Source organism: Fistularia commersonii, chromosome 10 (assembly GCF_037954325.1).
Source record: "Fistularia commersonii isolate RoL2024-O1a breed Wild chromosome 10, RoL_Fcom_v1.0, whole genome shotgun sequence".
Taxonomy (NCBI): domain Eukaryota; kingdom Metazoa; phylum Chordata; class Actinopteri; order Syngnathiformes; family Fistulariidae; genus Fistularia; species Fistularia commersonii.
In genome coordinates this window covers 2,197,861-2,213,809 of record NC_141293.1, presented here as the reverse complement: position 1 = coordinate 2,213,809, position 15,949 = coordinate 2,197,861, and the positions used below count along the sequence as shown (strand labels likewise).

General features: G+C 37.7%; 1 protein-coding gene across 20 annotated transcripts in view; it reads right to left on the bottom strand.

The window, feature by feature from the left end:
• Nucleotides 1-15,949, bottom strand: part of cacna1aa (calcium channel, voltage-dependent, P/Q type, alpha 1A subunit, a) — a 92,960-nt gene that overhangs the window by 49,495 nt on the left and 27,516 nt on the right. For 18 of the 20 annotated variants that reach the window (XM_086153229.1, XM_086153230.1, XM_086153209.1 and 15 more), the window contains 15 exons: nucleotides 14,439-14,591; nucleotides 13,052-13,239; nucleotides 10,056-10,159; nucleotides 9,284-9,399; nucleotides 8,328-8,372; nucleotides 8,110-8,193; nucleotides 7,725-7,931; nucleotides 6,535-6,647; nucleotides 6,248-6,360; nucleotides 5,862-5,993; nucleotides 5,611-5,683; nucleotides 4,811-4,928; nucleotides 4,005-4,072; nucleotides 3,607-3,713; nucleotides 167-217 (listed from right to left, as the gene is read on the bottom strand). In XM_086153229.1, the coding sequence (XP_086009355.1) occupies nucleotides 167-217; nucleotides 3,607-3,713; nucleotides 4,005-4,072; nucleotides 4,811-4,928; nucleotides 5,611-5,683; nucleotides 5,862-5,993; nucleotides 6,248-6,360; nucleotides 6,535-6,647; nucleotides 7,725-7,931; nucleotides 8,110-8,193; nucleotides 8,328-8,372; nucleotides 9,284-9,399; nucleotides 10,056-10,159; nucleotides 13,052-13,239; nucleotides 14,439-14,591 (1,672 nt within the window). The remainder of the gene's footprint in view (nucleotides 1-166; nucleotides 218-3,606; nucleotides 3,714-4,004; nucleotides 4,073-4,810; nucleotides 4,929-5,610; nucleotides 5,684-5,861; nucleotides 5,994-6,247; nucleotides 6,361-6,534; nucleotides 6,648-7,724; nucleotides 7,932-8,109; nucleotides 8,194-8,327; nucleotides 8,373-9,283; nucleotides 9,400-10,055; nucleotides 10,160-13,051; nucleotides 13,240-14,438; nucleotides 14,592-15,949) is intronic. The other 2 variants (XM_086153221.1, XM_086153222.1) reach the window with 1 other exon arrangement.

Sequence of the window (15,949 nt, the reverse complement as noted above, 5' to 3'; positions counted from 1 at the left end):
CAAATAATAGCTGAAGAAAGACAGGTATGTGATCCATTAAAAGCTAAGAACAAAAGGGACAGGGTAAGAAGGGTATTTCCAAATAAGGAAAAGAAAGCGAGGAATGGTTTTTAAAGTTAATAAAAACAGAAGGAATTCAGAAATGAATAAACAAATAAATAAATACCAGTCCAGAAAGGGGTCTGTAGCGTTGTGACACTCACTGTGTACTTTGTTGCTGAGGAGGGAAACAGCTGGTGAGTGGGATATAGCATGAAAGAACAGGAGAATTCCATTCCAAAATGTTTGGTTTGTTTTTTTGACAAAAATTTCCTCAAAAATCATCTAGACAATTTAAAAAAAAAGTCAAAAAAATGTGCAACTGACCATTCCCAAATCATCGATAAATTACGTGCAAATGAGGACTAGATTTCCTAAAATATGCCCCAAAATGATCAAGACTTTAGGAATGACTCCCCTAATCATTCCAGATAAACCAAAAAAATGACAATAAACTCCATAAAAATGAGTGACCTGAAAGTCATACAAAAATAACCTAAGATTTAAAAGAAATGCGCAATCAAGAAATCATTTAAGGTCAGGGATTGTGAGTTCATGACAAAGTCATGGCGTAAATTACTGCCTAAAATAAATTCATTGCGAAATCGATCCACAACTGAAAAAAAAATAATACGTCGAAAGAAAAATTTTGATGATAAATTTCGACAAAATAGAGGATTTCCCATCGCGACTGAAAACTGCTAGTTATGGCACTTTTACTTTTGTTTCTGCTATCGAGCATTTTGGAATGCAACCCTTCACGTACACGCAGACAAACAAGGACAATCAGACATTCAGATTCTCCTTTGCTGAGTTTTTCTCATCTCTGAATGTGAAACGTTCCCACCCATTTCATTTTTTACCATCTCACAGATTTCATCTTTCTTGCATCACTCTCATGCTACGCATGATGACTGTTCTGATTGTCATTCATCTTTGCTCTTGTCTGTCTGTCACTTCAATTTAAAATTCATAACATTCATGTCCCGACCTGGTTTTCCCTCAAGGCGATGACACTTTAGTCCCCCGGAATCTATCGTTTCTACATTTTCTCTTCCTGCGGTGTTTTAAGGATGCATCTGCACTGCCCCTGTTTTACCGTTAAAGCATATTAAAACATATTATCACAAATAATTTCGACAAAGTGTGACATATATGGCAGAAAATGACAAACTGATAGTACGCACCAACAAAATACTGTACTGAGGAGTTGATGGGGGATTAAGAGAATACAAACGAGGCTCACCAACAAAGTTGATGAGGTTTTTGTATCTCGGCCCGGTTCATTGTCGGAATCTGCTGCGGAGTTTTTTCTCCCGCTGAAAGCTGTCGTTTCTTTAAATGCTCGACGTTAGAGGAGGTTACAGGAAAAGGCACCACGCCACCATTTCCAATTATTTAATGAGGACCACCAAGACTTAAATAATCGTGACATGGCGTATTTTTGTATTCCTGCCCTCTTTTAAAGACTGTCAGGCTGAGCCAGAGTTGCGTACGTGTAGTCTAAAAATACTAATTCATTTAAGAGCCTTAGAATATTGTTCCGTGTGGTTTTCTATACAGCGCCCGGCCGCCATAAATCACTCATAGATAATTTATCACTACAAATATATAACCAAGTCTAAACAAAGACTCCCTCTATTGTTTGCCTCTCCTGATTTTACTGCAGAGAAGGGGGATTTGGATTAGCGCTGATACGGTGGGTACAGTATAATAAAAGCTACAACTTAACATCCCAAGCATTACACACTTTCTTTCAAGAAAAAAGAAATAAAAATGCTAAGTCAACACAGGAGTCTACTTTGGCTTTTTCTCAGGCCGACGTGCAGCCGAATTGAAACTTTATGCTGTGGATGTATCTGTCTGGTGCGGATAATCGATATTACTTTATATGGATTTAAACAGCTGAAGAATGTGGCCAACCAATTTCTTTCCCACTTTTAATATGAAATTAAATACCTGCAACTATATGATGTGCAAGATTTACACATTTGTAAAACTATTAGAAGAAGAATTACAATTATTTGTATTTATTTTGATCGTAATTATATGTATTTTTAATGACTATATATTATATATCTTTTTGAAAAAAATGCCACAAGTACATATGGGAAAAGTGTAATAAAAAATGTGGAAATAATAAAATAGCCAAGAAATCGCAAAAAAAAAAAAAAAAAAAAAATCTGAAAATTTCAGAGAATTACTGAAATCAAATTAAATAGAAATCGGCGATGAACATCAAAAACCAAGCACCTCTTCCAGTCAGAGATTAGTCACAAAATGATAAGCACTACTTCAAGACTGATATGACGTTGCCATCAAGTCATCACAAAATGTAGGGAAAATTCAGCGATACATTTCCAGAAATATGCAGAAATTTCTGTGAAATTTGCTACCAATCACCTGAATATCAGAAGGAGGAGGGATGGGTGGCTCATATATTACTGGTGCTGTTATTTTGTGGCCCTGAACTTGAAATGTGTGACTACTTTGCTTTTATTTCAACCATTCGATTCTGTAAGTTTTAAAATATATTCTTATAATAATTGTGTTTACAAAGGTCAAGATTCCTCAAACATGCATGAATGGTCTCTTTTCTCTCGCGGCTAAGCGTCCCTAATCATGATACAAACATTGTCTACCTTGCAACCCCGTCTCTCTCTCTCACTCTCACACACACACACAAACACACACACACACAGTCATAGATACAAACAAAACATTTACCCTGGAAATGAATCTCAGGTCGAAACAAAGGTTCTTGATACACAAAAACAAACATAACATCAACGGCACGTTGAGGAACGCTCAGCACAAACTGTGGCGTTAAAACAAGGAAGGTGTGGTGCATGGGAAGAAATCTGTGTGTCATGTATTTTTAAATGAGCTATTAAAATAATCAAGGATTAAAACTGCTCCCTTAGATTGAGTCAGCGTGTGATTCTATTGCACTCGGAAAAAGACGGTAGTGTCATGTGACCAGAGCGCATCAGAAACACCTGCTGGTGAAGAGCTGGAAGTTCTCCCTCGACTGCTGCTGGATGCTGGTATCATGGTATTTGTATTAAAGGTTAATGTTTATTATCTGATCATTAATATGTGCTTCCAGGAGCCATAGTAAAAAAATGTATCATTTATTCCTAGGTGGGGTCAGAATTTATTAGCCTCAATTAATCTAAGAATGTAGATGATCTTTAGACCCTTTGTTGATGTTTGTAAAGCAACAATTAAACGGACTAAACACCTTCATAAACAGGGTGTTCATAGCAGGAAAATAATTAGGTATGTGTTGCTTTCCATACATTTTCACATCATGAGGTTGAATTTGAGATTGTTACCAAATTGCTTAAAACAAGTTTTGTGCCTCTAACAATGACAATCCTATAATCTCACATTAGATGAGCATTTTAATGAACCCCTCAGAGACTTTATAAGACCACTTAAAGATCTTGCAAAAGCCAAGATGGAAAGGTATTTACATTAAACATTCTTTGAAGACATTCTGCCCAAATATAAGTGCTCGTGCTTAAACACCAACAAGAGGAGGGAAGTGAAATGTAGGCTCACGCTGCGATGGAGAGGTTTGCTGCAGACAGCGGGCTGACTTCAGCCACCTCCTTGGCTTTTTGCAAGGCGATCTTCTGACTCGCTGCCTCCTCTTCTTCCTGCTCATCCTTCACAAAGAGAAATAAAAACACCAATGTCACTAGAAGAGGATATAGAGTAAATAATTGTAAGCTGCGCATTTTGGTTAATAAGATGCGGCGTCTCATGCCAACCGAAGGTTTCATCAGATTCGATGAGTGAATCTTTAGTCGAAGAGACAAATCGATCCGAGAACAGATAAGAGATGAATAATGTGAGAAAAAGGCATTCCGACGTCTGGCTTTTTAGGTATGAGCCAGTGATTAAGCAGAATTTTGGAATAATTAGTAGAAGCACGATGATGAGTTCAGTAAAAGTACCTTTGTCAGTTCTTGTGCATTTGCCAAATTGTCCACAGCGATAGCCAAGAACACATTCAGCAAAGTATCTGATCACTGTTATAGGAAATGAAGTTTGTGGGAGTGCACTTGTACACATTTACCGATTGGCACGATGATAAATAGTAACAATCAAGCATGCAGGAAAAGCACTATAGAAAATAAAGAACTAAAAACATGGAAGCTTGCGGGAACTTTAGTTTCACACGTACGAACCGTTTCTGGTGATCTGGCAAATCAGAGAATGGATCAGTAATGTGGCGATATTCTTTAAATGTGTGTGTGCAGTGCTTACAAAGATAACATAGGAATAGCTGATGTAATGGGACAAATCTGTGTCTCTTTAGCAAAATTAACGCACTTCAAAATCTCCGAAATGATTATTTGGTCCATTACCAAAATGTACAATATTCAAAAAGTAAAGGACTATTAAAAATGAGCAAAAATGGATAAATGTTGCTGTATTTGTAATAAATGCATCAAGGAATGAGTGAAAAATAATCTCGCATTCAGCACAAAATATACCTTAATGTAGTGGTAATGACCTTAACATTTGTATGAAATTACAATTAAAAATTGACGGGAAAATGACCTCAAAGTTAGGATGAAATTAAACCACATCCCCTCCAGATGTAAAAACATCTCTCTACTTCTGCTTTATGCAAAATTGTGCGCGTGCACACCCGTGTATGAGTAACAGTGTACGATTTAAACCCCTGAAAGATGCGCTTGCATTTGTTTATCAAATGCTTTTTGCGGTCTTTGCATTTCAGATTCATTCAGGATACAGTTGCCAAAGAGCGTGAGAACAATGAAGAAGACAGAGAAGGCCATGCCCTTGTTGACTCCGCCCTGAGACTTGATGCCGTCGTACATCACCATGTTCCAGTCCTCACCTGTCAGAATCTGAGCACACGCGTGGAAAACAGTCAGACGAAGCCTCACTGATGCCATGATTCACAAACACGGATGCGTCCAGGCTGCTATAGCTAAAGCACAATGCTATCATCGCTATTTTGTGGCAATATGCTCCGACAGGACTGAAACCTAAACATTGTCTTCAAACAGAATGCAATGTTTGGAAAAAAAAAACAAAAAACCTACATCTCAAGTGGGAACAATTGGCTAGATGTGATAACTATTATGTAAAATGCATAAACGTGCATTTCATCACTATTATGTAAGTTGTAATTGCCACTGCACTGTGAAAAACACGCTGTTTCGGGCCGAATGGAACATCTGAACTTCTTGTGCTAATTTAAGTGTAAACATAAAGGTTTACCGGCTTTGTATCTTGTCTCCTTTTGCATCAGGATCTGCGTGAGAGTGATTCACTGATGCTTTTCTACTGGATGACATCATTTGCTTTTGCTGCCACTAGCAGGCACTAAAAAGTCCTTATATATTAGGAGGACGAGTCAAAGTTAAATTGAATGAATGATGGCATTTGTAGGGAACTCTTAATGTAGGATCTTCGTCCCTACACTTTAAATGTTGCTTTATTTGCGATGCATTCTCCTGTATACATGACCTCCCAGTGCACAAACTATTTTGCTTCCCACAAGCATCTTCCCTCCCTCGTGCTCACCTGGAACACTGTCATTATTGCTGCAGGGAAGGTATCAAAGTTGGTCGGAGGAGTACCATTTTCAAAATTAAACCTGGGAGGAATAAGAGCACAAATGGGAAAGAAGTGGAACGTAGGATTTTTGAGAGCGAAGGGGGGAAGCAGAGGGGAAAGAAACAGAGCGTATGAAAAAATAAAAGGAAATCAGTACAAGGGGCATCTTCAGATGTACATCGACATTTGCTTGAAAGGTTAAGTAAAGTAGCACTGACTGTCCGCCAAAGAGCTGCATCCCCAGCAGGGCAAAGACTACTATGAAGAGGAAGAGCAGGAAGAGCAAGCTGATGATGGACTTCATGGAGTTCAGCAAAGAAACAACAAGGTTACGTAAAGATGCCCAGTACCTGACAAACAAAAACAGAACACGGTGAATTGAGAATTGTATGTCTTTTTTATGAAATACTTTCAAATCTAGTAACTTTGTTCCCACTGTAAGCAAAGGAAATAGCAAGTGCTCTCATACTTGCAGGGCCAATGACCCATTCATACTACCAACATTGTGGTAAAGTTGTGTAGTTAATTTGAACTATTGCAGTTCATTTTACAGCTAATAGAAAATACTTTCGAAATTTCTACTGGAACGTTGGATCATACTTACTTGGTAACTTTGAAGATCCTCAATAACCTGAGAGCTCGTAGCACGCTGATACCAAATGAAGTGCCCGGCTGGACTATTGACCAAAGCACTTCAAATATGCTTCCACATATCACCTATTGATGATTAAAAAAGCACATTTAGAAGAACAACAGCGACATGCGCCGTCCTATATAATGGTAAGTATTCTTGTCTCTTTGCTACGAAAGCGTCTTGATGGGAGTGACCGTGGCTCCGTTTGGTCCGTAAGTGTGTGTTTTGTGTTTTTGCACGGTTGCGGCTGCACTCACAATGCAGTCGAAGCAGTTGAAGGAGGAGTTGAGGTAGGCCTGCCTGCCCAGGCCATACATCTTGATAAACATCTCTGTCAAGAATATTCCCAGGAAGATTAATTCAGCAAAATCTGCAAGGAGGGAAGAAAGCGTTAACTACGGGGCAAGATAAGAAGCCAAAAAAAAAACCAAAAAAAAAACCATCCATCCATTTACTGACTGGAAAAAAAAAAAATTAACTCATACTATATGAAATACACATTGTGTTTATTTCATTTTGTCAGAAACAATTTAAAAAAAAAAAAGGGGGAGGAGTAGAGCAATACTTTTGGTATTTCTCCTCTCCACACGCATTTAATGATAAAACCTGGTACACTGGTTAGACACCTTAAGCTATCAATATTTTATTATTCTTTCAGAAGAGATAATATGATCCTTTATTAGTCCGGCATTAAGGAAAACCCATTCAAATTAAAGGCATTTAATGCCATCAGTTTTTAGGAATTTTTTTGTCACAATACATAATAACTCATAATTTCAGAATCAACACAGTATATAAAGCGTATAAATTAGTATAGTATGATTTAATATATATATATCGTAATCTATTATGCTATTAAGGTATTCAATTCAGCATCTAAATAGCAATTTTCCTGTAGTTACAAACATTTCATTCTGCAGATTAATTGTCATGGTCCTCGTGTTTAATGAAGCAACAAAAACTGCTTTTGGTGGTTTCTAACCAGCTAAATTCAAGACACGATAATGTTTGTGGGACATTTATTAAAATCACTAAAAAATAAATCATCATTTTATGTACAGGTAACTAGTTTGATGACCACTGAACTAAAGTCAGTTGCTTTTTGACTTGTTTGTAATTTATATATAGTACAATCGTTGAGTACATTATGATGAACTTATTCATGAAGAATTACACATTTCAGCTGTATATTATATTTGATAAATGTAGAAATAATGCAATCGATTGTTTTTTCACCGTCTTCGTTTGAACATTTTCCCGAGAGTCGACGCGAGAGGAAGACGTTCGTGTGCTGGTTCTGCTTTTCTGCGGATTAAGTCTCAATTACTTGAGAATTTGCTCACCCACACCTTTTCCAGTAAATCTCTTGACATAATTTATCCGTTTGTAAAGAAACTGTGCACACGCAAGTGTTCCCTCCACCTCCGCCTCCAAACCTCCTACTTACAAAGAAAATCTGAGAGTGGTTCTGGCTGGTCGTAGTGAACTACAGCCACACAGAGTGTGTTGAGTCCAACCAAACACAAAACGGTCCAGTAGAAGGCCTGCGACTTCACAATGTGGCGGATTAGGAAGCGCAATCGTCGCTCCCGCCGTTTGAACGTCGATCCCTCCAGCTTCGAGCTTTTCAAACTCGCTCGGGCGAATGGTGACCCTGAAACACACGGCCGCGTTATGCTGCGTTCGCGACAGACAAGCCAATAGCTCGTGCAAAACGGCTTTTTCAAGCGAGAACGTGCAAAAAGAAATGGACAGATAATGAGAAAGGGTGACAATAAATGACCGTACCTGGAGTTTGACTCTATGTTTGCGTCTGTGAGTGTGAATCTCACCTACTGCTAGATCTCCCTCTCCCTCCTCTGGGTTTAGAAGCTCAGCTTTGCTCTTGTGGTTCTTTGTGGCTCGCCGGCGGGAGCCTGCGGGGTGAAACACAGTGACAGTAATGCAGACTCACTCGTTTCAAGGACGTGTTTTTTAAAAAAAAAAAAAAAAAAAAGAAAAAAAAGAATGGAAAAACACACAAAACATGAAAACGTTAGTGAATACAAACCGTCGTAATCGTTTTCGTTTTCATCGTCGGCCAGGATGACCTCTTCTACGAAACACACAGGAACAGAAGATACCAGTTACCGCAGAGAATTCGGGATTTCATCAAGTCCTTGCCTTAAATAAAATACTTTAAATGCTTTAAATAAAACTTTACTCTTGCTGTAACCCTACACAGATACAGTATACAGACATTGTATGTGGAATCACCTTTTCATTCAGCTGACTTTATTTCATTTTATTTTATCTTACAACTACACAAAATGGTTGAATTTAAAAACACAAATCCCTAATAAGGAGACCAATTCTTATTGTGTTCCTGAGCTGGGTTTTGAATTGTATTCTGTTCTCATATTTTTTTTTTTGTGTTGGTTTTTGTTGTCCTGTTGTCTGGTTTTATTTTTCTGCTGTACAATAGATGTCGAAAAAGGACTTTCTGGTTAAATAAAGTTTACGTCAATAAAAATATATCAGTTTAACATACAACAGTGTCTTTGACGACAGGTATTTTAGGCAAAGAATTATAGATATGACAATGGATGTTATATATGACACATTCTGATGGTATGATTTCATCACTTTGTTATAAATGGATGTTTTCAGAAAAGTTAAAAAAACAGAGTGCCAGCAAGGAAAAAAAAGCCGAAATTAGCAGTAAATATTAAAACTCACAACCTCACATGTGGACTTGGGGATTTCAAGAGTTTAAGACAAACATGGTTAGCAATCGAACAAATGATAAAAATGTCTAAATCTACTGAAAAATACATTTTGTTCTTTGAAATGCATAATGAGTACATAACAAGGATATAATATATCGGTGTACCTGATGTATTATTCATTAATTAAGTAATTGGAGCAAAATGTTCTGTGACATTACTCAGCGGGTGAAACATTTTTATAGCAGTGGCTTCCGGATAAAGTGTCTTTTTACGGGATGTGGTATAAATGAGTGCTTACCGGCCTTACAGATCCACTCCAGGTAACCGTTGAGTTCCCTCTCGATCTGCTGCTGCCGTCTGAGCTTTAGGAACTCGCTTCTGTTTTCCACACGCTCTCTCTCCTTGGCGAACTCCCTGCAGGGACACACACACACACACACACACACACACACACACACACAGTAAACATTACATTATCTAGACGTAGACATAAAGCGATATCCTATCCCACATTATTCACGACTATTCTTTGTGCCCTATTGCATCAATGTTATGAAAAAAAAAAAAAAAAAAAAAAAGACCCAAAATGCCTGTTTTATATGTTTCAAAGTAAAAGTTGGGGTGATTTTTTTAGCTTTTAAAAACAAAACAGGAATCTCATTTTCTTGCTCCCACCTTGCAAAATACAATGAATGAAATTTTAAGGTAGTCTTACTAAAATCACATTTTCATTATCTACATAAGTTTCATTCCCGGTTAACCAACTGGAATAAAAAGTTTCATTTGCTTTATTTCCAGATCATTTCTGTCTGTTTTCTCGGTAAACTATCATTTGAAAATGAGCAAAATCTAACGTTTTTTTCGTCGATGGCAATTTCTCATTTTGATGCAATAAGATTTCTAATAACACAATAAGAAAGTATTCAGAAAATAATCCGACGAATGTACGCTAATGTAACGCGACAGCCATTGTCTCGCAGCGTATTGCGATGCAATTGTGTGACCGCTCATATTTTCAAATGCAAGAAGTGTGGAAATCTCCCGGCAACAGACAAACGACAGACTCTTACCCCGACAGCACACCCAGCACCAGGTTGAGCATGAAGAAGGAGCCGATGATGATGAGGGGGATGAAGTACATCCAGTTCCATGCGCTCCCTGAGGCATCGTTGCTCTGGAAACAATGCAGAGGCATCAGACATACTAATCGAAGGTTTCCTCTTCTCCTCTGACCTTGATGTAATAGCATCAAAGCTGAGATAAAAATCACTTTGTTAAGAGTTTATTCAATTAAGACGTTTCCAAAAGCTCATTATGACTAAAGACTTGCTGAATCGAGACAAAGTTTTCATGCGTTTTTTCTGCCAACATAAGGAGAATAAATGACAATACTGCACATTTGATATCTGCATATTATTGCCAGATGCATCCGTGAAATCTTTTAAATCAGCACTGTAAAATATACAGATGGTATCGAAGTACTGATATGTAATAATGTTTTACAGAGTTGTACAGAATATGCTCGTGTATCAACAAAAGTGTTAAACATTTAGTGCTTTCCTCTATTTTTTTTTCTTTTTAATGCAGCCCTTTATTAAAAAGATCTTTCTGACTGTTAATAGAATTAATAGAATCATTATTTACTTCATTTATGTCTGTTACTTCATGCTTACATACATGTAAACACAAAAAATGTCTTATGTATTATTAAATGTATATGAAACATATACAATAGAAATATATGAAATAATTCAATTCAATATATGTTACTTCATATAAACTAAACAAATCGACTAAAATCAGCTCAGTTTCTTATGCATTATTAAATAAATATGAACCACATATATATTAGATATATATGAAACAATTCAATATATCTGTTACTTCATTCTTACAGACATATAAACAAAACAAATGGACAAAAATCGGCTCAGTATTTTATGCATTAAATAAATATGAAACACATATATATATATATATATGTTAGATATATATGAAACTATTCAATTCAATATATCTGTTACCTCATTCTTGCAGACATGTAAACAAAAAAATGGACTAAAATCAGCTCAGTTTCTTCTGCATTATTAAATATATATGAAACTATTCAATTCTATTATTTTAAAATGGCCTCTGACAACCCTACAATGCTGCTCTAATGTGTGTATACAGCATCAATATATGTGATGATTATATCCCTCCAAATTTATTCATTTTTGCATGATAAGTAGTTCTATTTTTGATAAGTACATTTTGCTGGCAGCTTTTTAATTACTACATGAAGATTAGAAGCCCATTAATTGAAGCCTATAGGGGACTGTTGTCACGTGATGATATAAGCTTAAAATTAAAATGTAATTCCACAACAGTGTTTCAGTCAAACTGCTGGAGGGGAAAAAATATATATATATAACATGAAAATCCAACGAGCAGTTTCGTTTGGAGAAACCAATACAGGCATTTTAAAATGAAAAATATAAAAGTAGCTTGACATTCATTGGGATGTTTCCAGAGACCTCTAAGCCGTACTCGTCTACCTTCTCAGTCATTATGCCATTTCCAATTCTGATGGAATTGTTTCTACCAGTGTACAGTTTGATGTCAATTATTGTTGAATAAACGTGATAAACTGAACACGTGCATGTCTCCTTAGCATTTGTTGATGGTGCAGTTCTTTTTTCTCTTTTTTTTTTCTTCCTCCTAACGATTAGACGACATCAGAACCTTAACGGAGTCTAAAATATAAGACTTTTCTTTTTTTTTTTTTTTTTCCACATAAAAAATATATCCTCGTACGGGGACAATGCAAAAAGCTTATCACTGATTCATCATTGTAATGAAATGTCTGGGAGACGTTGCCATTAAAGAGACAGAGGCCAGGTCACCAAACAGCAGGGCTGACATGATTGATTTAAGTCTTTGCAGTAAGTAAATGCTGCTCTGCCAATTGCTGTAAAATGCTGCTCTGAGCTGAGTGTAATGCGTGTTTTGTCCCCCAACCTTCATCCCTGCCTTTTCCAACCCCATCTCCTCTATCCTCCATCTTTTCCTCCCCTTGCATGTAAACTGCTATTCGCCACTGTGTACTCAATGTACCGCAGACCCTTTTTTCTACCATTAAACTTTTATCACTTCCCTCCCCAGCAGCTGCAAGAATAACTTCGGCTGAACAGGCCCTTTTAAATATAGAGCAGCACCGGGAAGGAGGGACGTGGGGAGAGAGATGCAGAGAGAGGGAGAGAATTAAGGAAGGACAATGAGAAAGTTGAGAGTGATGAGACAGAAAGGGAACCGAAATGGCACCGGGATGGAGAAGATGGAGAGAGAAAGTCGGGAAAATGTCGATTCCAGTTAAAGCCTTTTGGAACGTAGGTCCCAGTTAATGTTAGAGAAAACCGTCCACTCTCACCATTCAAGCATGATGCTCCCTTCTAGCATGTTTGGCTCTAAATACACATTTAATGTAGTTTATTGTGGCCACATCGCAGCAAAACAGGGAAGAAGACGATGATGCTCATCATATACAAAGTCATTTAAAAAATAGCATCCGATCATATCGGATTTAGGCTGGAGCCACAAAACGTTCATGGAGGTATAACCTTACACACAAACAACAGGTTTAAGAAGCAAACCAAAATAGCCAGCTCTACTTTCATTTTGTTTTTTTTTTTTAAAAAGAAGAAGCATTTCTTGGCTGAGCAGATTACTACGTGTGTGTCTTCCTGGAAGTAATAAGGAGGGAAAGGAAATGTTCTACTTCCAGCAACACAAACTTCACATCTAAAAAAGACCTTGTTTAGCTCTGTTCGTTTATTTTACCATTCAGCTCACTGGGGCATGTTTCTTTTTAATCTTACTCATATTTTCTGAGTTGGCGGTGGTTTAACTAGACCTAACGGCTACGTTAGAACCACAAGCGTTGGCTTTAGTTCCCAAAAGCAGTGGTGGAAGTTAACCACACGCTCACCTGACGGGATATGAATGATAAGTTCATTCCCCGCCTCTCATTTCTATTGACATCCAAACTCGAGGTTTTTCACTCGAGGTGTCAGGTCTCAGTACGTACGTAGTACAGCAGGTCAGTCCAGCCCTCCATTGTGATGCACTGGAAGACGGTGAGAATAGCAAACAGGATGTTGTCGAACTGGGTGATGCCATAGTTTGGTCCCAGCCAGTACTGCCGACACATGGTGCCCTCTGGACACTGTCGCGATGGAGGCTCCGTCCCACATGGAAACTCTTCTCGGATCTCACCTGAATATGGGAGGAGGCAGGCAGATGTGAGGTTATAGTATGTGCACTTGCTTGTTATTATTTTGCTGCAGGAAGGAAAAAAAAAATTAAAAATCCCTTGTTAAAAACAGATAGATGAACTGAAGGCTTCAAGTCAGGCCGGAGGAGAAGCACGTGATAAACCAGACCTGGACATTTTTCACGAATCCATCCCATTTTGCTTTTTTATTCGTCCCGCCAAAGTATTTTCTTTGGATATTTTAATCATTATTTTCGATCAATATTGAATCTAGAAAACTCCTTATCTTTTCCTTTTGTTTAATTTTGTATGGATGATTACATACATTAATATGATCGTGATTTTAAAGTTGAAATATAATGCCAAAAAATGTAAATATTTAAATTGCGATTTTCATTTTGTTTAATTTACATGATACCGAGTTGACCCGCAAAAATAATTGCCCACCCCTGTGATAAACTGAACCGCCGGTGAGTGGAAAATGCCCATGAAGCATGTAAACGACATTTCGCGAATGCCAACTATCTACCGTCAATATTTCCCGTTTATTATGGAAAACTGCTAAACCTTTCTGATTCATTAAAGTTGATTTGCAGTTCTGGTCCATGCAGTATTGTCTGCATCCCTCACAGGGTGAGTGAGAAGCCCTTCTGTACCTTGTGACGTCTGATAACCCTCTAAAAACCATCCGTTCATTGTGAGGACTTGGAGAGCAACTGGAAACCAGAGACACACTCCTCAGTGTGTTCACATAATTGGCAAATAAAGCTGATGCTGATTGTGATAATGGACTCCAAACTTGACAGCAAGTCTTTTATTACTATATCTTTATAAATGCATCACTCACTGAGAACGGAATCAGCAAGACAGGGAACGAAATATTAAAATTCGGTCTTTCAATTTCAAGCATTTAAGAATAAGAACAACTTTATTTATCCCGTTGAAAATTGTTGCGCTAGAGTTTCAAGTAAAACATAACAATAATAAATAATAAATAATAGTAGGAAATGGTTTAATCTCTCTCGAATTGGATAAGAAATCCTCCGTATGTATTATTTCTTATCATTATACGTCATGTATACATATATATCATTTTATTTGTTGCAGGAAAATCAGCAGCATTTGTATGCAAAGATACTAACAAATCTACCAGTGGAAGCTATAATTAAGACACACACACACACACAAAACATGACTGTACCTGTGTGATTGTCAAAGCAGGTCGTGTGGAATTTGCCCATGTAGAACTCCAGGCCGATGATGGCGAACATGAGGATGGCAAAGAAGAGCAGGAGGCCGATTTGCAGCAGAGGAATCATGGCCTTCATGATGGATTTGAGCACCACTTGTAAGCCTGGAGGTCAAAGTGTCAGGGTTTAATATTTGCGTCAGGATGACGAATCTTCCCGAAAATGATCGGGATTTCTCAAAATGAATAGAATGGACGGGCTGAAATGGGACGCGATTACACAAAAAGACGGTTCCTCAACATTTCGCGGAAAAAGCGAATAAATGAAATGAACAGGAAAATGACATTTTAATGGTGTTAGGTTGAGGTATTAAATCGGTGCAGACTAAAATGAAATATTTTCACTTGCATTATTCAATTCAAAACAGATACTGTAATCTATATTAATGTCGGTGAAAGGGAGCCTCATTATATTATCACGTTTTTCTGTATTCACAGAAAACACAAAAAGAAATGTACGTTGTTTTGTTTTTTTTGGGTGAAAATCCCAGTTTAATGGTTGGACAAAGATAATTCTGGTATTAAGACGCTTGTCGTTGGGGTAAAATCATATACTTTACGTTCTACCAACCAGCAATGTTCAGCCGTTCAGGCACAATGAAAGGACTACTTCCTCAGCAGGAACTTTTTTTGGGGTGTAAATCAATTAACCCGAAACTAAATTTAGGCCCTGCCATCTGAACGCAACTAAATGCGACTTTGGGGAGGCTGGTCACACGCTCTAAACATATATCGCACATCAGAGTGGGATTTGGTTTTTCAAAGAAAGCTTAGTAAGTTCTGATGAGTAAGCCCTGGTTTGCCTGTTCGGGCCTGTAGTGGAGAGAGCGAGCTATAAATAACACTGCGGCGCTGCTGGAACACGGCTGCCACTATAACATTTCAAAAAGCAGCAGAGTGCGCAGAAGAACTACTTTTGTTGGAAAACTTGGGGTGAATTATGCAGAACAACACAGAAGCTGCATAATACCTTGACACAAAATGGTTCTCTGTGCTATTTCCATCCTCGATGCTGCTCTGTGATCATCCTTTTAGCGGCCTTTACACAATTAATATATCATAAATATTCCCAAAAACCACACTGATGACATAGCTTTATGGTTTTTCACCTGGATTTCATGAATATAATTTGCTTGCCTTTTCATAGAACTCCGTTTGTATTTGTTTAATTGCCATCCGGATCAGGATCTATTCTAATTTCCGAACGTTTTTCCCCTCGATAAATTATGAGCGGCTACTTCGACAACGATCAATTTAAGGTTTATCTTCATCCCATTAATTTGAATATTCAACCTTTTATTTCAACTCTCCTTTCCTTTAATCCATCTCATTTTTCTTTTTCTTAATCCCGCTTCTGGCCACTGGTCCGGGGTGGAACGCAGCCTCCCAACCATGACAGCTGGAATTAGCTCCAGCCTCCCCCCGCCACACACAGCGCAGGATAAGCGTATAGAAAAATAAAT